The 25642-nt window shown below is 43.3% G+C and overlaps 1 protein-coding gene across 2 annotated transcripts in view; it reads left to right on the top strand.

Annotated features, from left to right (window-relative positions):
* FSIP1 (fibrous sheath interacting protein 1) overlaps positions 1–25319 on the top strand; it is a 45976-nt gene extending 20657 nt beyond the window's left edge. The window contains exons 5-9 of one of the 2 annotated variants that reach the window (XM_040411342.1): positions 2268–2357; positions 2656–2771; positions 5362–5469; positions 6326–6493; positions 24608–25319. In XM_040411342.1, coding sequence (XP_040267276.1) covers positions 2268–2357; positions 2656–2771; positions 5362–5469; positions 6326–6493; positions 24608–24796 — 671 coding nt within the window. In that variant the 3' untranslated portion in view covers positions 24797–25319. Of the gene's footprint in view, positions 1–2264; positions 2358–2655; positions 2772–5361; positions 5470–6325; positions 6494–24607 lie in introns of both variants that reach the window. The other variant, XM_040411341.1, reaches the window with a different exon arrangement.
* Positions 25320–25642: the final 323 nt, after the last annotated feature.

Here is a 25642-nt window from a genome sequence, read left to right as displayed (position 1 = left end):
GTTCACTTAGAATTCTGGTTCAGATAGATCGCCGCACATCCAGCGTTCAACTGTTATTGCCAAAGTCCTTCCAATCTGGAAACCAGTGGTGGTCCAAGCTCAAACATCAGAACGTAGTCCAGCACGTGCACATCATCCTCTCCATTCTCTCCTTCACCACCATGGGGCTCCGGAAAATTGCCAAGCCATCTTTGATTGTATGGAAAAGCATTCAGAAATCATTAAAAGTGTCTTTAGACAGCGGTAGACTTGTGTATGCTTGAGCGGTAGGTGTGAACCAAACAGCCCTATACAGCTGTAGTTTTTGTTGCCAGGATAAGTAGAGTGTTTGACATTTTTAGGCCCGTGCTTTCTCTAGTTGTCCATTAACGTGCCTTTAAACAGCCTCAAAGCCAATCCGTCTTGTGCCACCTGTTTTATGTACTCGTTCCCACAACAATGTATGTGTGAGGTCAGCAGTTGTTTGACTTTCCAGCGGTCATACCCACAAGCCCGTCCTTGAATCCATCCATTGTCTTTGGCGCTTCTTCTAGTACAAACGCAGCCTGTACTTTATTTTATTTCCTTGGCTTTCATTATCTTTTAGACCCAAAAAATACCACTCAACCCAAGAGTCCAATCCTTTTTTGGTAGAAGATATGGTCAGGAAACTTTTAGGGAGCTTCTCCCATAAAAAAAATATATATAGATCCTACATGGACTTATCTGATCCATCAAACATATGAAAGTTGTGGATAATTCCTTTACATCTCCTGTCCTTCTCCAGAACTTGTCCATCTACTGGTCTTGTAGATAAGGAGTCCAAATCCACTGCATTCAATATATAATTGACATTATCCATGTGCACCTTTCTATGTTAATTATGATTTCACTTGGTGTATGAGGCATCGGGACTATTTGATAATTCATGTTCCTCCTCACTTTTTCCTGTCCTAGTATCACATTTTCTGGGTGGGCTATGTTAACACCAAATTTCTCCCTCAATTTTCTTGCTACTTCATTGCCCTCCTGATAGCAGTCCATCATGACCAAAGACTTCAGAACATACGATGCATCTGGAACCAAATATTTTTTGGTGCAAATTTTGCAGCTCACTCTGGACCATGTGTCTACTGACTCTCCTCTTTGGTAGACACTTCAGACTTCCAAGGGTTCATCGTTCAGGTCAACCGTCCTAAAAATGTACTGTGGGCGCCCTAATAACTTTGTGATGTACCATTATGTCAGGAACACTATGAATTCTGTTGAGTTATTTCCTTCATTTATGGTCCTTTTGTAGAAACTCTGTGCTTAAACCTGGCCTTGCCACTTTAGTTCTGGTTAGCTTTCCCATTCTAACCTCATATACATATCCAAGTGGAGCTGCAGTGAAGAGCATAGGCTGGTAATACGTAAGGCAAGCAATGGTGAAATATGATTATCTTGATCTTTAGCATGTTCATTTGCTGGACCTTCTAACTAGAATAGCCCATGTTACCTTCCTGTTTGTCACCTTGTTAAATATAAGGTGGTTCAGATTTATTATCCCCTTCACTAGAAACAATTTTCCCAAACAAATGCCAAAAACACTATTGACAAAGAAAATGTAACGGAGGACAAATAGAACCCATGCCTCTCCCATATTTCAGGGTAGAAAAAAAAATCTCTCTCAAGCATCAAAGTCACCCCTTGGTATGGTGGTGAAATGGAGATTGGATTTCTGCATTATGGGATGACTGCCATCCTTAAAGACAGCCACCAATGGCATTTACAGATGTGTCCACTGTTACCTTAGAATTTGGGTTTCCACACATTCAGGATGGATACCTCATGACTCAAAACTGCAAAATCAGTTTTAGTTTTTTTTTTTTTTTTAAAGCTTGACTTCTTGGTTCAGAGATCTCAGAACATGTTGAGCCAATAGGAAATGAGGACAGACATATTTGTGTATGTCATACTACGTGTACAGATGTGTCTACTACCTTTGCCTTACTATGAACTTTGTGAAGGACCCCTCCAATTTCTCATAATACTAATTTAAAACCGTCTAATGCAGACACATATAACATAAACAACGCCCATCAGAGTATCGCAAAATCATATATGGTCATAGCACACCTCTCATTAGGGTATCTGAAACCAAGAGTGAAGGTAAGGAACAACACCTATGTATAGTCTTTGCTAGCCAGGCTGATGTCCTCTGTGGGCACAGGAATTGCTGAAGTCGGTTTCTTTTCACGTGCAATAATAGAAATACCGTATGGAAACTTTTTTCTTTTGTTCAGCAGATGCCACTGTCTTTGAGAAAATATTTCCACCTTTATTTTCCACTCAAGTTCCACCAGCAGACTGTGATGAGGACCTAGAAGACTGTCGAGGTACCCAGGGTCATCGCATAGCAGGACAATGCCTACATTTGACGCCCCCTAAGCGCACACCTTCATATAGAAGCTGCTTCTGCTCTAGCCTTGATATAGATTGTCCATCTGGCTAAAACTAGACGTTTCAGATGATGACTGTGAGGACAATCTACCAGTGGTGTAAATATCACCTAGTAATCACATATACAGTAATCCAGGGGCTATTAGTAATGTACTTGGTCATGGTTTATCTAATCTAGATTGCAGGGCATTACTGAAGCGTGTTTGCGTAGTCATTCTAGTCTTCTGGTTTTAGGTAATGTTTCTGGAATTGAAAGTGGTGACTTATTGAGCATCAGTGAAAGATCACGTCACAGAAAGCACAAAAATAAAGACCATAAAAGAACCGATTTCATCCAAAGGAACATTGAGGTGCGTGTACAGACTATAGAGCACTCATATCTTGTTGGTATCGTTTTCTTCTTGGGGTCTGAGGACACTCTTCAGAGCAGTTAATCTCATGAGGTGCTTTTTACTATTTTCCATCTCAACACTTATGATAAAGTGCTATTGATTTGATGGAGTTGTTCCATCTAGGAGTTCTTTCCATCTTGCTAGAATATGTCATAAAGGTCAGATAGGTCCGGGTCCCACCTCTGGCTGGGACCCCCTCCTATCTCCAGAATCAGGCCCTGAAGTGAAAGGAGAACACCCAACATGGCGTACTCTCCATCACTGGTATGGGACTTCTCAAAACAGCTTGCCTATTTTCAGAAGTTCTATAGCAGTGAATGCCATCCCACCATTCACCATTATGGGATTTCTAAAAATAGCCAAACCAGTGTTTGGCTATTTTCAGAAGTTCCCTGGTGCTGAATGGAGGATGTCCACACATGTGTGGTGTGCTGTCTGTTCACTTTGGGGCCCCCTCCTGGAGTTGGAAACAGTGCTGCAGTAAGCAGCTATGTCTACTGTACAATGGATGAAACTGTGTAGTTCCGGCGCTGGAGCTACTGCAGGACAGTCGATCGGCTGGGGTTCAGGGTGTCAGACCTTCCTCAGTCAGATAGTGAGGAGTGGACAACCCCTTTAAGTAAGTTTCTGGTCACTTAGATGAGCAGTCCAGTTTTAGTTTATTTTCTTTGACTTGTCCCTGTGTTTTTAGAAGAGGGTACATCTATCACCAAAATAGAGATACCTGCGTGAATGAATTTCCCATCTTATCAGGGCCACAACATGTGCAGCATCAGTCGTATATACACAGTCGAGTCACATTACTATGCTAATATTTAGAGTAACCACCTTGTGCAGCACGGACAGCAGTTAGACGGGCTTGGAGTGACTCCGTAAGGTCCTGGTAGGTTGTCTCATTGTCTTGCTGGAAGATCCTATCTGCCCCAGGAAAGACAATTATCATGCATGGGTGCTTGTGATCTGCAGGGATGGATTCATAGCCAAATCAGCAGAGAGTGCCTTCCACATGAAGGAGTGGGCTCAGAGAATGCCATGAAAAACATTCCCTAGGACCATAACCAGCTTGTGTTCTTCCAACGATGGTTGCAGGGTGTTCTTTCCCTGATGTTTCTAGTCTGACATGCCGTCATCTGTTCGATGAAGCAGAAAACATGACTTATTGGAGAAGTCAACCCTTTGCCAATTAGTGGTGGTCCTATTCTGATACTGCAACTTCATTAGCAGATGTGCAGTGACCATCTGTTTGCTTCAGTGCCCCATACGCAGTAGGGTTGTGTTAGACACATATCTGGTAGCCCCCTGGTTCATTTTGGAGGTGAGCTGCTCCATTGTAGAATGTCAGCCCGTCCTCGTGCACCTTCGTAGCCTCACATATCAATAGCTTATGGTGCTCTGCAGTTTCTCACCGTACACTTTCACCACGGCAGCATGCGGACAGGTCACACTGCTCAGTTTATACTGCTGCCCTTGGCCCAAAAGCCAATAATCATCCCTTTATGTAAGGCTCCATTCACTCGTCCGCAAATGGGTCCGCATCCGTTCCGCAATATCGGGAACGGGTGTGGACCCATTCATTCTCAATGGGGCAGAACTGGATGCGGAGAGCACACTATGTGCTCTCCGCTTCCACATTTCCGGAGCGCGGCCGTGAACTTCCGGGCAGCGGCTCGGCAAAAAAATAGAACATGTCCTATTCTTGTCCGCAATAGGCAGTACTATGGAGGGTGCCGGCCGGGTGTATTGCAGATCCGCAATACACTATGGACGCGTGAATGGACCCTAACTATGATAAATCACTCCTTTTACCCATTAGAGCTACGAGGGATATGTGTGCAGACAGCTCATCACACCAAGCCAACTCCTGACACTTGACTTCCTTCGTGCCGACGTCGAAAGTAGGAAGTGGTCATAATAATGTGGCTTGATTGTGTATATAATTTGATGTAGCCAGGTCCCTATAACATATGATGTGGTTTATGCTTTAGGAGATGCAGAGTCATACCTGGGCCTAAGAGGTCCCAATGGCCCCACACCAGTTTTATAAATGGCATGTGGTAGGTTCTGCTTCGGAGCCCTGTCCTCCTGATACAATGCTCTTCATTGTGTCTTTATATGTGTTCTGCCAATGTGCCATATATAACTGACAAAACACGTTGAATGTATTTCTATGGTAATGTGGCCGGGGTCTTCTATAGAAAACAGGCTACTCCCTATAATTTGGCTTTCCCCGTTGAGGTCATTGAGTTGTGAAGAGCATATTGTAGTCATTTCATAAAGTGGGCTCTTATGGTTGAACAAGGTTGATGTATTATTAAGACGAGCCTCTCACACGGTGAGAAGAAATGCACTGAAGAGACGTCCTATGTGTCAGAAGTCTTTGTGGAACTGCTCATTGATTGCAGGCCCTGATTTAAGTTGTCGGGAAGCTAATCTGGTTAGCGCTCCTGTTAAATGTGATGTTAAAGCTTGTTATGTTTGGCAGCGCTGTGCACGATCACTCGGATGGAGCCGGCCACTAATGAGATCTGACTGACTGTTTGTATTAAAGCTAGTGAAAGACGCCGGCTCCCATGTCCTTCTCATGGATGACGAAAAGTTACGACTGGAGCAGCTGTTGGGGGATGTTCAAGATGGCTGCAGTGATGATGACATCATGGTAAGTCATAGAGTTTAAGTGCTGCAGTTTTTATTAAGTGCCACATTACAGCAAACGAAGAAATAACAGATTCAATCCATTATAATCACTTCTTTATGCAATGATGGCCGCCCTGACACCCCTATTAATTCAACCACATCTGGAGACTGCTGAGGTACAAAGATGTCAGTGTTGCTTTGACATGAGTAAATGTGAATTGATCAGTGCTGGATTTCGGGTAGTTATAAATTACCGTTAGGTTAGAATAATGCTGGACCAGGGGGACCTGTTAGGTAGCTTATTTGCTGCCCAGGTTTCACTTGGGAAAGAAATCCAGTGATCAGTTGTAACACAGCGGGTGTGGACCCCTTGTGTCACTGAACAGATTTGGCTTAAGGCTACTCCTAAAGGCGTCATCATAACTTGCCCCCTTGTTTTCCACCCAGAGATCTGGTCTCCACCGCAGGAGAACCACCAGGCCATTACCTATTGGAGTAGTGTTTGTTCAGTGACAGCTGACTAGGGTGGGTCACGAGACATGGTGTGTGGCACCAAAGTAGATGGGCAGAATCATATTTAATGGACAAGGTCAGGGAAGGCAGAAGTCATTCAATCCAGCAAACAGGCCAAGGGTCAGGTCAGGCAGCACAGGGTCAATACTATAAAGAGGCAGAGATCAAGGAGGACAGAACAAGTCAACAGGCAGAGGTCAGGCACAGAATACAATGCAGGGACTAGCCAGACTAGCAATCTTTTTTTCTCAGACACCCTGCCATAGAGGAAGGCTAAACAGAGAAGACTAGCCGTAGGAAATATATGTGCTTAATGTACGTAAAATGTCTACATGAATTGTAGATGAATGCTGTCTGTTTTCTAGGCCAGTGTATCTCTTTGGCTTGTGCCTGGTGAAGGCTACACTCCAGAAACTGGTGACCTTGATAGGCTGGCTAAGATAGAAGCAGAACTGCAGAGGTTTTCCAGCCCTGAAGACCCCATTGTGACATATGATCATGAACTTGAGATCTTGTTCCCAGAGCCAAAAGAGGTAAAGTAGCTCTGTTCGGAAACACCGTCATTTGTGGTCATGGGCTTCATATTCATCTTTGGGTCTTGTTTTTCATATTATTGAGGACATATTGTGAAGATACATAATTTTCATGGCTCGCCATAATCAAACAACACCTTATCTCCTTCTAAATACCACTATGGAATGGAAGATGTCAGACTGGTTTAGGTGGGTCATATAGAAAGTGTTCCTCTTGAGGAACACATTTGACTTTCTATCTGCCCACAGCTTTTCATTAATGTGTTTGTCCAGGATTCCTTCAGGTTTGAGTTAGCTCTCCTAGAGTGTTTGATCTAATACAAGAATCATACTCACCTGGTCCTTGCCACTCTGGTCCTCTGTTCTGACATTTGGAGATCTTCCAGTCCCAACCCTGTTGACTTGCAGGTGGGGTCAAACGCATCATTACAACCTCAGCAGTGACGTATCCCCAAGCAGGACATCACTGCTGCATCACATGATGCTCGCGGACAGTCATTGGCTGCAGCAACGCACGTGAGTTTGTCCGCAGCCTGGCCAGAAGTCAACAAACCTGGGATTGGAAGATTGACAAAAGGGAGCAGGACCAGAGAAGCAGGAACCAGGTAAGTATGGTTCTTGTATTAGGTCAACGTAGCCCCAAGGGGGCTAGCTCAAAACTAGGGGGATCCTGGACAACCCCTTTAAGTATTTTGGTAATTTTAGTAAATGATATCAGTGGGACAATACATCTTGAATGAAAAGTTGGCGATGGACTTGAAGAACAAGTAGTGTCGCCAGGGGTGTTGCTAGGTTCTAAAAGGGTCAGGGATTCAAACCCTAATTCTAGTTCTATACTGTAGTTTTAAAAACATTTTTCAAACAGTCTAGGCTTAGGCGCCCATACCTCATTAGTACACCGCCCCTAGATATTACCATATAATGAAAATCAGCACTGTAGGACTTGGACCCTATAGACACATCACCCTTCCCCCAAATAATTTGCCCTGTCATAAACACTAATGTCTTATAATACCATATCTTTTAATAATTCAGTTTTGCACTGACCACTTTTTCCACCCACCACTATCCATCACTTGTAAAAGAGTGGAATACCCCTTTAAATGCCAAACCATCGTGCTTCATCCTGGCTCATAGTGTTCTCTGGAGCTGAGCGGCTCCAATTAATATGAATTGTACATGAGATGCTCAGATCCGTACCGAGCCCTGCACGTCAACCAACCCATGTCCTGCCTGGGGATAAATGACTTGCACAGAAATTATAGGTAATTCTTCTTTGCAGGAAGTAAACAGGCCGAGGTCTGGCCCTCCAAGTTATATTTAAAGCAATAATGGGTGTCAATTTAGTGGCGAATACAAGTTGTTTTAGAAAAATGAAAAAAAAACATACAATTAACGCCGCCACATACTGTGTAATGTGAGACCTCCACGTTCAGCAGGGTTGATTTATGTCTCTGTGGTTCGCTTACAACTTTAAATAAAATCCTCTAAAAAAGGCACATATTATGTTCGTTGGGAAGGACTGGCCGCATAGTCTTCCCAAAGTATTTTACAAACTCCTAGGACACAACTCCAACTTTTTTTTTTGTCAACTGCGGTAACAAAATGGAGGAAGAGATCACTTTGGTTGACGTGAATCAGGAAGTCAGGGGACACACCGTGATGAGGATCCCTGCCATTGGTGGAAGCTAGTGTCCGTCTCCTTATTACGTGTCGCCAGAAGTAGGACAAAGGCTCTGAAGCTGAGCTGCACTACTCCTCTGATAGCAGGTCTCAGCTCTCTGATCACTGGGTAGACTTGCTTGTGCCTCGGTGGGGCAATTGGGCACAAAAAATGTATATATCCATGTCTGGATATGCTTTGAGGTCTCCATCTTAGATTACACAAAAAACTGTGGTGAAAATATAACTTTTTTTTTCTCCACTAAAAAAGTGGGATCCTGAATAGAAACCGAACGGACCCCATTATAGTCAGTGGGATCTGTTGGGGTCGGTTGCTGAATCCGACGCTTCCTTTATTTTTATGCAGGTCAGGCCTGCCCGCCGCTGCTAATGTAATTTCTATGGGAATTACGGAGATAGCTGACTGCTGTAGGACCGGCTGCTCCGTTCATTTCAGGGGGTCTCATGACCAGTGGTACGACCCCCACCGACCTAATAGTTATCCCCTATCCTGTGGACAGGGTATAACTTAATGTAATCGGAATACCCCTTTAAACCATGACGACTCCAAAAAGACTGAGTCTGAAATCCAAAGCTGGATCCGTACTGTATAGCGGTAAAAGCGGCTCATCGTGCCATCCTTCAGGTCAGGTCAGGCTGTGGTATGAATAAGATTTTTCTAACCCTAAGAAGCTTGGACTCGCCTGCCTGCTGAGTCCTAGCATGTGCTGTACATTAAACGTGCATCTGATATAGCGGCCTATGCTTCTGTCGTAGCGACTATCATTTACAGGCGGTATAATGAAGAACAGACTCTTTAGAGAGGATCAGGTATCACTGTTATGTGTGCCGGTAATGCTAGCAGCACAAGCTATAATACGTGCCTATCTATCTCAGGGGTAATGAGGAGGTCTTCACGGGGGGGGTTCACATTTGATTTTCATGGGACTATATAAGATCTATGTATAGGCAGATGCTATAAATTTGACATACAATATACATAACACATATTTAGCGTGTCTATAAATCTGAGCGTTAACAGTCACCATGAGGCGTAGGCTGACCTTTGGGGAACCTACTATAATGTATTCAAGAGGGGCTTACCCAGCAGTTCCTTAAAGGGTCTTCTCCAAAAGCGTCCTCCTGCTGGACCCCTGAAATCAGCTGTGCGGTAAGTGTTCCCTATCCCTTCAGCACCTCCATAGAGGAAATTGAAGGCTATGGGCACCTTTGAGGGATGTTTTTTTATTATGGGCCAAAATAATTTTTTTTCAATTGGTTTGTATTAAAAATTTTCAACAGTTTTTACTCTGCAGTCTACTTTCTGCTGCTTTGACGGTTCAATCTGTAGCTCTTATCTCTGACCTCCTGACAGCTCATAAACACTTATGGAAGTAAAATCCTTATCAAACTGATCAGAATTTAGCTATGGTATGTTTATGGGCTGTTAGAAAAGTACAGATAAGGCTACTGATCGAGCTGTCAGAGTATTCACCGAGCAGGGGGAAGCCATAGCCGGCAGGTGCACTGAGAAAGAAAAAACTGTTGAAAACTTTCAATAAAGACCAATTGAAAAAAATGTTTTTAGCTCAAAATGTGTAGAATTCAAGAAAATGCCCCATAGCCTTTAAAGGGGTTTTCCCACTTTGCTAAATCAGCTTCACCTGCAGCCAGCTCTGCTGGTAACTTCCTGGTTTTCTGCAGCTAAGGCTGGGCGGGCTTAGGCAGCTAGAGTGAAGGCCGGCCACACCTCCTTATGACATCACACTGAGCACTGAGTTCTTATGTGCTCGTTCATGTGAAGAGTATGACTCATCAGTCTGCAGTGTCTGTGAGGGGAATGGTCACTCAGAGCCATGTGAAGTGAGCTCAGTGTACAGTTTTACACATAAAATCTCTGTCTGATCTTTTACAAACCCATTCTGTGCATCAAAAACTATAATTCCATATTATACATTAGCCCAAAAGCTTGACCGACCCCCACCCACCAGCACTGATGCAGATTTGTTTCCATTACAGCTGTACTCCAGTTGTGTATAAACCTCACACTATGTATCTTTATAGATGCATATACAGCTCTGCTACATCTGACTGTTTATCTCTTCAACCAGCACTGTATCAGAACAGCAGCATATTCATCTCTACTAGATCTGTTTCTCTCTTCAAACAGCACTGTGTCAGAACACCCGCATATTCAGCTCTGCTACATCTGTCTGTTTATCTCTTCAACCAGCACTGTGTCAGAACAGCAGCATATTCAGCTCTACTACATCTGTTTCTCTCTTCAAACAGCACTGTATCAGAACAGCCGCATATTCAGCTCTACTACATCTGTTTCTCTTTTGCCAGCATTGATGCTGACCTGCCACATATACAGCGCTGCTACATCTGTTTTTCTATTCAACCAGCACTGTGTCAGAACAGCCGCATATTCAGCTCTGCTTCATCTGTTTCTCTTTTACCAGCATTGATTCTAAACCGCCACATACACATCTCTGCTAAATCCGTCTATTTCCTTCACCATTAGTACTGTGACTGAACAGCGCTTATTCAGCTCTGCTACATCTGATTCTATATTTCACCCGCATTGATTCTAAACCGCCACATACACATCTCTGCATATCTGCCCCCATAAGTACCTCCTCCATCCGCCCCCATAAGTGCCTCCTCCATCCGTCCCCATAAGTGCCTCCTCCATCCGCCCCCATAATATAGTTGCCCCCAGTGTACATACATATAATATAGTTGCCCCCAGTGTCCATAGATCTAATATAGTTGCCCCCATTGTGCAAAAAATTCATATAGTTGCCCCCAGTGTGCATACATATAATATAGTTGCCCCCAGTGTCCATAGATATAATATAGTTGCCCCCATTGTGCATATAATTCATATAGTTGCCCCTATTGTGCATAAAACTCAGTTTGCCCCAGTGCCCATAGATATAATATAGTTGCCCCCAGTTTCCATACATAGAATATAGTTGCCCCCAGTTTCCATAAATATAATATAGTTGCCCCCAGTGTCCATAGCTATAATATAGTTGCCCCCAGTGCCCATAGATATAATATAGTTGCCCCCAGTATCCATAGATAGAATATAGTTGCCCCCAGTGTCCAATAGATAGAATATAGTTGCCCCCAGTGTCCATAGATAGAATATAGTTGCCCCCAGTGTCCATAGATAGAATATAGTTGCCCCCCAGTTGTGCACAAAAATGCCCCCATTGAATTTCCTATGAACCCCCCTTATTGCAGAATATACAATTATCGTTGGTCGATTAGTGGGACAGCAGATATTATACTTACAGTATCCCGTTCCTCCGACGTCCGTCCGCTCACTCCGCTGACTCGTCCGAACTGTTCGGATTGCCGCGCATGCGCAGCTCTATCTAAGACGCGGATATACTGCGCATGCGCGGTCGTGCGCGTTCATGTAATGGAGAGGCCGGCCGATTATTTCTTTGCCTGTAGTGCGCAGGCGCGGCGAAACGATGCGGCCGGCGAAAAGCCGGCCGTATCCATGGGACACCAGGGTAAACAACAGCTTCTAATAGAAGCTGTTTGCAGAAGATTGAAGCATTTTTTTTAATGACATAGATAGGAATAAATGTTCATTGGGGAAAGTATATTGGGTTAATAAGATTTAATGAAGTGGGACAACCCCTTTAAGCATTACTCAATGTCTGAGTCATACAGGACAGGGCTCTGGCCAAGAGATGAGGATCCCGAACAGAGGACCCCCCCCTTCCCCATTTCTTAACTCGTGTTTTTTTAAAGGTCGAATGGACTTAATAATGTCTGAAGTGTCATAGGGATAAGCATATGGATACAATATGGTAGAAAATGTCCCATTATCATGATCACTTTCTACATTTGACATTGGTAGCACGTGGCTCATGAATGAAGTCACGTGTGCTGAGCTGGCTCGGTGGGTATATAAGGTGGGTGATAGACACTCTGCATACATACCCCTCATTACTGTCATGGGTAAAAGGGGCGATTTATCAGAGTTGCAAAAAGTGATGATTGTTGGCTAACGGGCCAAGGGCGGCACCACTGCCAATCAGCTGTTTGAGGAGAAGGCAATGCTCGTACGAGCACTGCTTTCTCTGCTCTGTTTGCAATTGCAGTGATGATCAGGTGATGACCCCTGCTGATCAGCTGATTGAAGAGAAGCGGAGCTCGTACGAGCGCTGCTTTCTCTGCTCTTTTTACCTTCTCTCCGTCGCAGCAATTGCAGTGGTGTCCCCATTCACTTCTAGTGAATACTACAGAGCCGTCCCATAGAAGTGAATGGGGAAGCCATACTTGTAATTACACCTGCTCACCACTGCAATTGCTGCGACGGAGAGCAGGTAAAAAGAGCAGAGAAAGCAGCGCTCGTACGAGCCCTGCTTCTCTTCAATCAGCTGATCAGCAGGGGTGTCGGGAGTCGGACCTCCGCCAATCTGATATTGACGACCTATCCTACTATCTCAGTAGTAAAAAGTAGGGATGAGCAAATTTCATATTTTGAAGTGCGGGTTCGTGTTGTGGTATTTACTGAATTGCGTTATGGATTCCGTTACCACGGACCATAACGCAATTGCCTTTTAGAGGCATTCCGTTATTCATTCTGTCCTAATAGAAAAGTCTATGAGCTGCATAACGGATCCGTCCCGTTTCCGTTATGCAGGAAACATAAACCGGACGGATCCGTTATGCAGGCCATAGACTTCTATTATGACGGAATGATGCATTCGGTCAAAGAATTGCGTTATGGTCCGTGGTAACGGAATCCATAACGCAATTCAGTAAATACCACAACACGAATCCGCACACGAACTTCACAATATGAAATTCGCTCATCCCTAGTAAAAAGCGGACAACTCCTTTAACTCGGAGGTTAGGACAGTAGGACATGTCACACGGCTAGAAATGTCTGACATTGGTTGGAAGAGCACGACCAAGGCTTTCATGTACTACTCTGACCCCTTAAGACTTGAACCCAATAAAGCATCTGTGGGACCACTTCGATGGTCATGTCCGCTCTATGGATCCCCCCACAGCGGGTAGAGGGGGGGGCACTGCAGTCAGCATGGCTCCACTTACCTGTGACCACCTACCAGGACCTTTTTGGTCACTCCCAGCCTGTCTAACAGAGGTTATGCTGGATATTAGCTGGTGCTCTTAGTAATGTGACTCAACTGTGTATATCCACTGAGAAAAATTCGATAAAGTATTTGAAGACATTATTGGATAATAAACTGCAGCGTAACAATCAATGCCAGGCAGCTGCTGCCAAGCCAAAAAGGATTATAGGTCGTGTTTTAAAAATGAGACTAGATGCAAACGTTGAGAACATACTCTATATACCCATCGCTAGTCAGACCATAGATATAATATGGTGCAAAGCTTTGGGCGCCTAGGGTCAGAAGAGGGCACCAAAAATAATTACATGAACTGCAGCACCAATGTAGAGCGATAAATCGCAATATTGGGGTTGTTGATTGTGGGCAGAAGATGACTTAGTGCCGCCCTAATAGTCATGTTCTAATAGATGAAATCTCCAAAATGAATATAACAACCTTTCGCGGGAAGGAAGGAGGGGGGGGGGGGGGTGTAATTGCCTTCTTCTGGATCAACAGAGCAAGAGGTTCAGCTTGATGGACTGTGTGACCGTGAAAGATTTTAGAGATGTACAGAATTGTAATATGGGACCCACAGACAGGCGATGTACATGACCAGGTTCTCTGACTGTAGTCTAGAGATCACCCTTCACTGTGGTGGACAATTCCCACAAGTAGAAGATCAGCGGTGATATCACTCTGCAGGAGAAGAATGTCTGTGTATTCCTTCCTCCTGGCCTGAATAGAGGTATTCAGCTCTGCTGGAGAATGGACTGAACGTGATACATCTCCTGGCTTCAGGTACAGGGAGACGTGGGAGGAGGAGGCCTGTCTATTTTTCCTAGTCTCGGGGCTGAATAGGATCATTCAGTCATATACACAGCCGTTTCTTCTCTGAGCGTAGTGGAGCCTTAGTCCGTGTGCTTCTGGGGGCATCACTTATGATGACTTTAAAAGCTCCTTTCCATTACAGGTGTGCAGGGGTAGGAATTAGAAAGCACCATCATTGAGCGCACCTCCTGGTGGATTTAAGGCCCATTTAGGCCCCGAAGCGTCAGGTTAAGCTACTGACATGCATACATACATGAGACGAGCGGTGCAAAGTTCCTGCTTCCGCTGATCTTTTCCCTGCAGAAGCCATGCAGGAGGCAAGTACTGTAATTATTGTGGCTGGAGAGGTGGGGGACAGGGGCACTTTGGAGGCATTCCTTGAGAGTGGGGTTGCACTGCCACTGGTACTCACTTGGGCATTGTGGGTCTGCTGTGGCTGACATCGCAGGGGCATTTTCTTGAGAAAGACCGAGAGGTGAAAACGTCGCAATTTTAGGTGAATAAACGAATTAAAGACCGGCGAGTGCTGCAGTGTTACTTTTGATTTATTCTATCACTATATGGGGGGTGCACTGTGGCTAGCACTATATGGGGCACACTGTGGCTAGCACTATATGGGGCACCCTGTGGCTAGCACTATATGGGGCACACTGTGGCTAGCACTATATGGGGCACCCTGTGGCTAACACTATATGGGTACACTGTGGCTAGTACTATATGGGGCACCCTGTGGCTAGCACTATATGGGGCCCACTGTGGCTAGCACTATATTGGGCACCCTGTGGCTAGCACTATATGGGGCACACTGTGGCTAGCACTATATTGGGCACCCTGTGGCTAGCACTATATGGGTACACTGTGGCTAGCACTATATGGGGCACCCTGTGGCTAGCACTATATGGGGCACCCTGTGGCTAGCACTATATGGGGCACCCTGTGGCTAGCACTATATGGGGCACCCTGTGGCTAGCACTATATGGGGCACACTGTGGCTAGCACTATATTGGGCACCCTGTGGCTGGCACTATATTGGGCACCCTGTGGCTAGCACTATATGGGGCACCCTGTGGCTAACACTATATGGGTACACTGTGGCTAGCACTATATGGGGCACCCTGTGGCTAGCACTATATTGGGCACCCTGTGGCTAGCACTATATTGGGCACCCTGTGGCTAGCACTATATGGGGCACCCTGTGGCTAGCACTATATGGGGCACCCTGTGGCTAGCACTATATGGGGGCACCCTGTGGCTAACACTATATGGGGCACCCTGTGGCTAGCACTATGTGGGGCACCCTGTGGCTAGCACTATATGGGGCACCCTGTGGCTAGCACTATGTGGGGCACCCTGTGGCTAGCACTATATGGGGCACCCTGTGGCTTGCGCTATATTGGGCACACTGTGACTAGTACTATATGGCAGCTCACTTTGCCAGTACTCAATCATCTTGAGTAATAAGCGGTTCTTCATCAGCTCTTCCTTCTACTCCTCATACTATTATATGGAGATGACTATAGATATTACTGTACTTTATAGTATATGGGGGGGGGGGGGGGTATTTTCTTTATCTTGTCCTATTATCCAGCGGTTTCTTGATGTCATCTCCTATACACACAGAATCTGGAAAAGGGGATAACATCTGAGGCTCCTCTGGGTGCAGCTACCAGACGATGAATGACTTAGACAAGTGTGGAGAATAATAAAACCTTCCATGAAGAAGCTGCACATTATCCAACCCTTCAGGTCCTATCCGTTCCCAGTCCCAGAAGATACTGGCTACTAATGGCCGCCAGTAAGACTTGTCACCCTGCTTTCCACAGACCATGAAGAGCATGTAAAGTGACACTGTGGTGGAGACGTCCCTTCTCCCTTACTTCAGCTCTTACTCCCGTCTGTCCTGGACACCTGCATGCTCAGTTCAGCCCAGTGTGCATGTGATCTCATTGGGGTTGAGGGGAATAAGCCCCTGCTCCATCACAGGTTAGAGAAGGTGAAATGATCCTTCCAGAGGGTTCACTTTCTGTTTACTGCAGCTGGTAATAGACATTGGCCATTTGCCTCTTGTGATGAAGCCTGTGCTACGTGTACCCGGGGCTACCATGCCTTTAATAAGGACAGTCCTGACAGTGTGCTCATGCTGTGCTTCTTATAGGCAGCACAGGGTACGATCATAGCCTTGGTGTACTTGGGTCATGTATGTGATCAGGGGGTACTAGGCTTAGGAACATTGAGAAACACTGGAACTACATAGACATCTCATCACCTGAAGACTCAGTGGTCAGCACTGGTGTCTTTCAGTTGTGAGGCTGCTGGATCAAATCCACCCAATGCTGCGATCTGATGGGGGTTCTGTGTTCTCCTGAAAGGTGCAGCTGGGTTATAGAAGATGAATGAAAGTATACTTTGTGCTATTCAAGTATAATTAATGGAGGTCTCCTGTAGTGGAGACCAAGAAATACGTTTTTTAAAACTTAAGTCCAAATCACTCTTACACTCTTAGGCTGCGTTCACACGGGCGAGATTTCCACGCGGGTGCAATGCGGTAGGTGAACGCATTGCACCCGCACGGAATCCGGACCCATTCATTTCTATGGGGCTGTTCAGATGAGCGATGATTTTCACGCATCACTTGTGCGTTGCGTGAAAATCGCAGCATGCTCTATATTCTGTGTTTTTTCACGCAACGCAAGCCCCATAGAAGTGAATGGGGTTGCGTGAAAATCGCAAGCACCCGCCAGCAAGTGTGGATGCGGTGCGATTTTCACGCATGGTTGCTAGGTGACAGTCTATTCACTGTATTATTTTCCCTTATAACATGGTTATAAGGGAAAATAATAGCATTCTGAATACAGAATGCATAGTACATTAGCGCTGGAGGGGTTAAAAAAATACACACACTCTTACACTCTTACACTCTTACACTCTTACACTCTTACACTCTTACACTCTTACACTCTTACACTCTTACACTCTTACACTCTTACACTCTTACACTCTTACACTCTTACACTCTTACACTCTTACACTCTTACACTCTTACACTCTTACACTCTTACACTCTTACACTCTTACACTCTTACACTCTTACACTCTTACACTCTTACACTCTTACACTCTTACACTCTTACACTCTTACACTCTTACACTCTTACACTCTTACACTCTTACACTCTTACACTCTTACACTCTTACACTCTTACACTCTTACACTCTTACACTCTTACACTCTTACACTCTTACACTCTTACACTCTTACACTCTTACACTCTTACACTCTTACACTCTTACACTCTTACACTCTTACACTCTTACACTCTTACACTCTTACACTCTTACACTCTTACACTCTTACACTCTTACACTCTTACACTCTTACACTCTTACACTCTTACACTCTTACACTCTTACACTCTTACACTCTTACACTCTTACACTCTTACACTCTTACACTCTTACACTCTTACACTCTTACACTCTTACACTCTTACACTCTTACACTCTTACACTCTTACACTCTTACACTCTTACACTCTTACACTCTTACACTCTTACACTCTTACACTCTTACACTCTTACACTCTTACACTCTTACACTCTTACACTCTTACACTCTTACACTCTTACACTCTTACACTCTTACACTCTTACACTCTTACACTCTTACACTCTTACACTCTTACACTCTTACACTCTTACACTCTTACACTCTTACACTCTTACACTCTTACACTCTTACACTCTTACACTCTTACACTCTTACACTCTTACACTCTTACACTCTTACACTCTTACACTCTTACACTCTTACACTCTTACACTCTTACACTCTTACACTCTTACACTCTTACACTCTTACACTCTTACACTCTTACACTCTTACACTCTTACACTCTTACACTCTTACACTCTTACACTCTTACACTCTTACACTCTTACACTCTTACACTCTTACACTCTTACACTCTTACACTCTTACACTCTTACACTCTTACACTCTTACACTCTTACACTCTTACACTCTTACACTCTTACACTCTTACACTCTTACACTCTTACACTCTTACACTCTTACACTCTTACACTCTTACACTCTTACACTCTTACACTCTTACACTCTTACACTCTTACACTCTTACACTCTTACACTCTTACACTCTTACACTCTTACACTCTTACACTCTTACACTCTTACACTCTTACACTCTTACACTCTTACACTCTTACACTCTTACACTCTTACACTCTTACACTCTTACACTCTTACACTCTTACACTCTTACACTCTTACACTCTTACACTCTTACACTCTTACACTCTTACACTCTTACACTCTTACACTCTTACACTCTTACACTCTTACACTCTTACACTCTTACACTCTTACACTCTTACACTCTTACACTCTTACACTCTTACACTCTTACACTCTTACACTCTTACACTCTTACACTCTTACACTCTTACACTCTTACACTCTTACACTCTTACACTCTTACACTCTTACACTCTTACACTCTTACACTCTTACACTCTTACACTCTTACACTCTTACACTCTTACACTCTTACACTCTTACACTCTTACACTCTTACACTCTTACACTCTTACACTCTTACACTCTTACACTCTTACACTCTTACACTCTTACACTCTTACACTCTTACACTCTTACACTCTTACACTCTTACACTCTTACACTCTTACACTCTTACACTCTTACACTCTTACACTCTTACACTCTTACACTCTTACACTCTTACACTCTTACACTCTTACACTCTTACACTCTTACACTCTTACACTCTTACACTCTTACACTCTTACACTCTTACACTCTTACACTCTTACACTCTTACACTCTTACACTCTTACACTCTTACACTCTTACACTCTTACACTCTTACACTCTTACACTCTTACACTCTTACACTCTTACACTCTTACACTCTTACACTCTTACACTCTTACACTCTTACACTCTTACACTCTTACACTCTTACACTCTTACACTCTTACACTCTTACACTCTTACACTCTTACACTCTTACACTCTTACACTCTTACACTCTTACACTCTTACACTCTTACACTCTTACACTCTTACACTCTTACACTCTTACACTCTTACACTCTTACACTCTTACACTCTTACACTCTTACACTCTTACACTCTTACACTCTTACACTCTTACACTCTTACACTCTTACACTCTTACACTCTTACACTCTTACACTCTTACACTCTTACACTCTTACACTCTTACACTCTTACACTCTTACACTCTTACACTCTTACACTCTTACACTCTTACACTCTTACACTCTTACACTCTTACACTCTTACACTCTTACACTCTTACACTCTTACACTCTTACACTCTTACACTCTTACACTCTTACACTCTTACACTCTTACACTCTTACACTCTTACACTCTTACACTCTTACACTCTTACACTCTTACACTCTTACACTCTTACACTCTTACACTCTTACACTCTTACACTCTTACACTCTTACACTCTTACACTCTTACACTCTTACACTCTTACACTCTTACACTCTTACACTCTTACACTCTTACACTCTTACACTCTTACACTCTTACACTCTTACACTCTTACACTCTTACACTCTTACACTCTTACACTCTTACACTCTTACACTCTTACACTCTTACACTCTTACACTCTTACACTCTTACACTCTTACACTCTTACACTCTTACACTCTTACACTCTTACACTCTTACACTCTTACACTCTTACACTCTTACACTCTTACACTCTTACACTCTTACACTCTTACACTCTTACACTCTTACACTCTTACACTCTTACACTCTTACACTCTTACACTCTTACACTCTTACACTCTTACACTCTTACACTCTTACACTCTTACACTCTTACACTCTTACACTCTTACACTCTTACACTCTTACACTCTTACACTCTTACACTCTTACACTCTTACACTCTTACACTCTTACACTCTTACACTCTTACACTCTTACACTCTTACACTCTTACACTCTTACACTCTTACACTCTTACACTCTTACACTCTTACACTCTTACACTCTTACACTCTTACACTCTTACACTCTTACACTCTTACACTCTTACACTCTTACACTCTTACACTCTTACACTCTTACACTCTTACACTCTTACACTCTTACACTCTTACACTCTTACACTCTTACACTCTTACACTCTTACACTCTTACACTCTTACACTCTTACACTCTTACACTCTTACCCTCTTACACTCTTACACTCTTACACTCTTACACTCTTACACTCTTACACTCTTACACTCTTACACTCTTACACTCTTACACTCTTACACTCTTACACTCTTACACTCTTACACTCTTACACTCTTACACTCTTACACTCTTACACTCTCACACTCTTACACTCTTACACTCTTACACTCTTACACTCTTACACTCTTACACTCTTACACTCTTACACTCTTACACTCTTACACTCTTACACTCTTACACTCTTACACTCTTACACTCTTACACTCTTACACTCTTACACTCTTACACTCTTACACTCTTACACTCTTACACTCTTACACTCTTACACTCTTACACTCTTACACTCTTACACTCTTACACTCTTACACTCTTACACTCTTACACTCTTACACTCTTACACTCTTACACTCTTACACTCTTACACTCTTACACTCTTACACTCTTACACTCTTACACTCTTACACTCTTACACTCTTACACTCTTACACTCTTACACTCTTACACTCTTACACTCTTACACTCTTACACTCTTACACTCTTACACTCTTACACTCTTACACTCTTACACTCTTACACTCTTACACTCTTACACTCTTACACTCTTACACTCTTACACTCTTACACTCTTACACTCTTACACTCTTACACTCTTACACTCTTACACTCTTACACTCTTACACTCTTACACTCTTACACTCTTACACTCTTACACTCTTACACTCTTACACTCTTACACTCTTACACTCTTACACTCTTACACTCTTACACTCTTACACTCTTACACTCTTACACTCTTACACTCTTACACTCTTACACTCTTACACTCTTACACTCTTACACTCTTACACTCTTACACTCTTACACTCTTACACTCTTACACTCTTACACTCTTACACTCTTACACTCTTACACTCTTACACTCTTACACTCTTACACTCTTACACTCTTACACTCTTACACTCTTACACTCTTACACTCTTACACTCTTACACTCTTACACTCTTACACTCTTACACTCTTACACTCTTACACTCTTACACTCTTACACTCTTACACTCTTACACTCTTACACTCTTACACTCTTACACTCTTACACTCTTACACTCTTACACTCTTACACTCTTACACTCTTACACTCTTACACTCTTACACTCTTACACTCTTACACTCTTACACTCTTACACTCTTACACTCTTACACTCTTACACTCTTACACTCTTACACTCTTACACTCTTACACTCTTACACTCTTACACTCTTACACTCTTACACTCTTACACTCTTACACTCTTACACTCTTACACTCTTACACTCTTACACTCTTACACTCTTACACTCTTACACTCTTACACTCTTACACTCTTACACTCTTACACTCTTACACTCTTACACTCTTACACTCTTACACTCTTACACTCTTACACTCTTACACTCTTACACTCTTACACTCTTACACTCTTACACTCTTACACTCTTACACTCTTACACTCTTACACTCTTACACTCTTACACTCTTACACTCTTACACTCTTACACTCTTACACTCTTACACTCTTACACTCTTACACTCTTACACTCTTACACTCTTACACTCTTACACTCTTACACTCTTACACTCTTACACTCTTACACTCTTACACTCTTACACTCTTACACTCTTACACTCTTACACTCTTACACTCTTACACTCTTACACTCTTACACTCTTACACTCTTACACTCTTACACTCTTACACTCTTACACTCTTACACTCTTACACTCTTACACTCTTACACTCTTACACTCTTACACTCTTACACTCTTACACTCTTACACTCTTACACTCTTACACTCTTACACTCTTACACTCTTACACTCTTACACTCTTACACTCTTACACTCTTACACTCTTACACTCTTACACTCTTACACTCTTACACTCTTACACTCTTACACTCTTACACTCTTACACTCTTACACTCTTACACTCTTACACTCTTACACTCTTACACTCTTACACTCTTACACTCTTACACTCTTACACTCTTACACTCTTACACTCTTACACTCTTACACTCTTACACTCTTACACTCTTACACTCTTACACTCTTACACTCTTACACTCTTACACTCTTACACTCTTACACTCTTACACTCTTACACTCTTACACTCTTACACTCTTACACTCTTACACTCTTACACTCTTACACTCTTACACTCTTACACTCTTACACTCTTACACTCTTACACTCTTACACTCTTACACTCTTACACTCTTACACTCTTACACTCTTACACTCTTACACTCTTACACTCTTACACTCTTACACTCTTACACTCTTACACTCTTACACTCTTACACTCTTACACTCTTACACTCTTACACTCTTACACTCTTACACTCTTACACTCTTACACTCTTACACTCTTACACTCTTACACTCTTACACTCTTACACTCTTACACTCTTACACTCTTACACTCTTACACTCTTACACTCTTACACTCTTACACTCTTACACTCTTACACTCTTACACTCTTACACTCTTACACTCTTACACTCTTACACTCTTACACTCTTACACTCTTACACTCTTACACTCTTACACTCTTACACTCTTACACTCTTACACTCTTACACTCTTACACTCTTACACTCTTACACTCTTACACTCTTACACTCTTACACTCTTACACTCTTACACTCTTACACTCTTACACTCTTACACTCTTACACTCTTACACTCTTACACTCTTACACTCTTACACTCTTACACTCTTACACTCTTACACTCTTACACTCTTACACTCTTACACTCTTACACTCTTACACTCTTACACTCTTACACTCTTACACTCTTACACTCTTACACTCTTACACTCTTACACTCTTACACTCTTACACTCTTACACTCTTACACTCTTACACTCTTACACTCTTACACTCTTACACTCTTACACTCTTACACTCTTACACTCTTACACTCTTACACTCTTACACTCTTACACTCTTACACTCTTACACTCTTACACTCTTACACTCTTACACTCTTACACTCTTACACTCTTACACTCTTACACTCTTACACTCTTACACTCTTACACTCTTACACTCTTACACTCTTACACTCTTACACTCTTACACTCTTACACTCTTACACTCTTACACTCTTACACTCTTACACTCTCTCTTTGTCAGATTTGAACCAAGAACCTTACTGCTTTAAGACACCAGCATCAACCACTGCAGCCACCACACTGCTCAACACATGAAACCTTTCGGAGGTGAGCAATGACATGCCTCCCACTGCAGGTTCATGTCAACATTCACCTCCTTGGTCTTGCTAGTACTGAGCTGAATGGTGGCTCAGTGGTCAGTACTGGTTTCTTTCAGTTGTGAGGCTGCTGGATCAAATCCACCCATGCTGGATCAAATCCACATGAACCAGCAATGGCAGAAGGCTGCATTTTGTTATAATATTTCCATCACTCCATAGAGTTTTAAAAATGTCCCCTGTGTGTTGGGTGAAATGGTGAATCAGTGGATAGCACTGGGGTCTTGGTCAGAGTTGAACCAAGGACTTCACTGCTTTAAGACACCACTACTAACCATTCGACCCATCACACTACTAGGACAGCAATGGCTAACCTCCGGCACTGCAGCTGTGGTAAAATTACAACTCCAAAGATGTACACTTGCTTGGCTGTTCTCAGAACCCCATAGAAATGAATGGAGTATGCTGGGAGTTGTGGATTCACCACAGCTGGGGTTGCGGAGGTTAGCCATCACTGTACTAGGAGGTGAGCAATGGCAGGGGGCCACATTTTGTTATATTTCCATCACCCCATAGAGTTTTCAAAAATGCTCTCCACATAGGGAGACCACAATTCTACTTCCACAGCACAAAGAAAACCTTCACTCTTCAATTCTAGGTCTCACCACCTAGCTGCATCTTTCTGGAGAACCCAGAAAACCCCATCAGACAACAGTCTTGGTTGGATTTGAACCCAGAACCACAAAAGCTAACTGCTGTGCCACCATTCAGCTCATTGATAGACATGGGATCATTAATCTTTGCCTGCACATGATAAAGATGGGTTTGCATTTTTCAAATAAAATGATGTCACCAATGGTCTATGGTACGTGTCAACATGGCTGCCTTAGCTTACATACATCTGCTTCTCTAGCATGGGAAGTATGAATGATGCTGAAGTGACTCATCAAACATATCTCCACTTCGCCTCCTTTTCAGGACATTTCAGCCGTCAAATTTGGAAACCTGGAGCCTGCACCAGGGGAGAAAGTTTTACGTTACACAAAGGAGTTGCGAGAACAGAAGACACGTCTGAAAGAAATAGACCAGCGACTTGAAGACATCCAAAGAAGCAGCAGCACTGGCTTCAGCTCGCTGCCGTGTGACTCATCTGTACAAATTTCATAGTGTTAACACGCGCCTTATCCTCCACACAATGTCTCTGTGTTTTTCCAAGCAGTGGGCGACATGATGTACAAACGAGAAGAAGACAGAATGTGCTAATTATTACCAGACCGGCTCCTTGATGGCCCATACATGTAGCTTTTGGAGGAGAAGGGCAAAGATTCCAGCGCATGCCAAGGAACTGAACTGATCAGTGGAGCATTTATAATTCTGTACAATTGTTTGAAATTGAATTTGTCATGAACTTTCAATAATCTGGTACAAACCTAGTATATGAACCAGAAGGTGACAAACGCCGAAGAAATAACCACGTTTAATGTAGAGGGGGTCCCCGGTCCAGGAGTCTAGAGCAGCCGCGAATAGCATCTCCCATCGTGGAGTACCAAGCACATCCATGGACCACTCTTTGTTTTCAGTGGACGGTATGTAATGCTTCCTCTGCCCTGTGGTGGCGCTGCCTTGAAACTGAACACTTGCTGCTGGGTTCCTCCAGGGACACTCAACATAAAATTAGATCCCATCTAACTTTTTAAAAAAAGGGATTACTTTTTTTTTTGGGTTGTTTTTTTGGGGAAAATTCCCTGTTGGGCAGATCTGCAAAAAGAAGCATACTTACCTGCTTCCCGGTGCTGGCTGCTTTTCTCCCCAGCCTCAGCTGCTCTCCTGTGCTCCCAGGGTGTAAGCTTCTGTGTTGATGCCGGTCACGTGACACAAGGGGAGCAGTTCACCACCGCCACTGATTGGCTGCAGCAGCGTCAAAACAGAAATTTATGTCCTGGCAGCTGAGCGGGGAAGCCAAAGCTAGGAAGAGAAGAAGCCGTGAGCCAGCGCCAGGAAGCAGGTCTTCCC

This window comes from Bufo bufo, chromosome 11 (assembly GCF_905171765.1).
Source record: "Bufo bufo chromosome 11, aBufBuf1.1, whole genome shotgun sequence".
Lineage (NCBI taxonomy): Eukaryota > Metazoa > Chordata > Amphibia > Anura > Bufonidae > Bufo > Bufo bufo.
The sequence above is the reverse complement of the archived record's forward strand: the minus strand, read 5'-3'. Positions and strand labels throughout refer to the sequence as shown.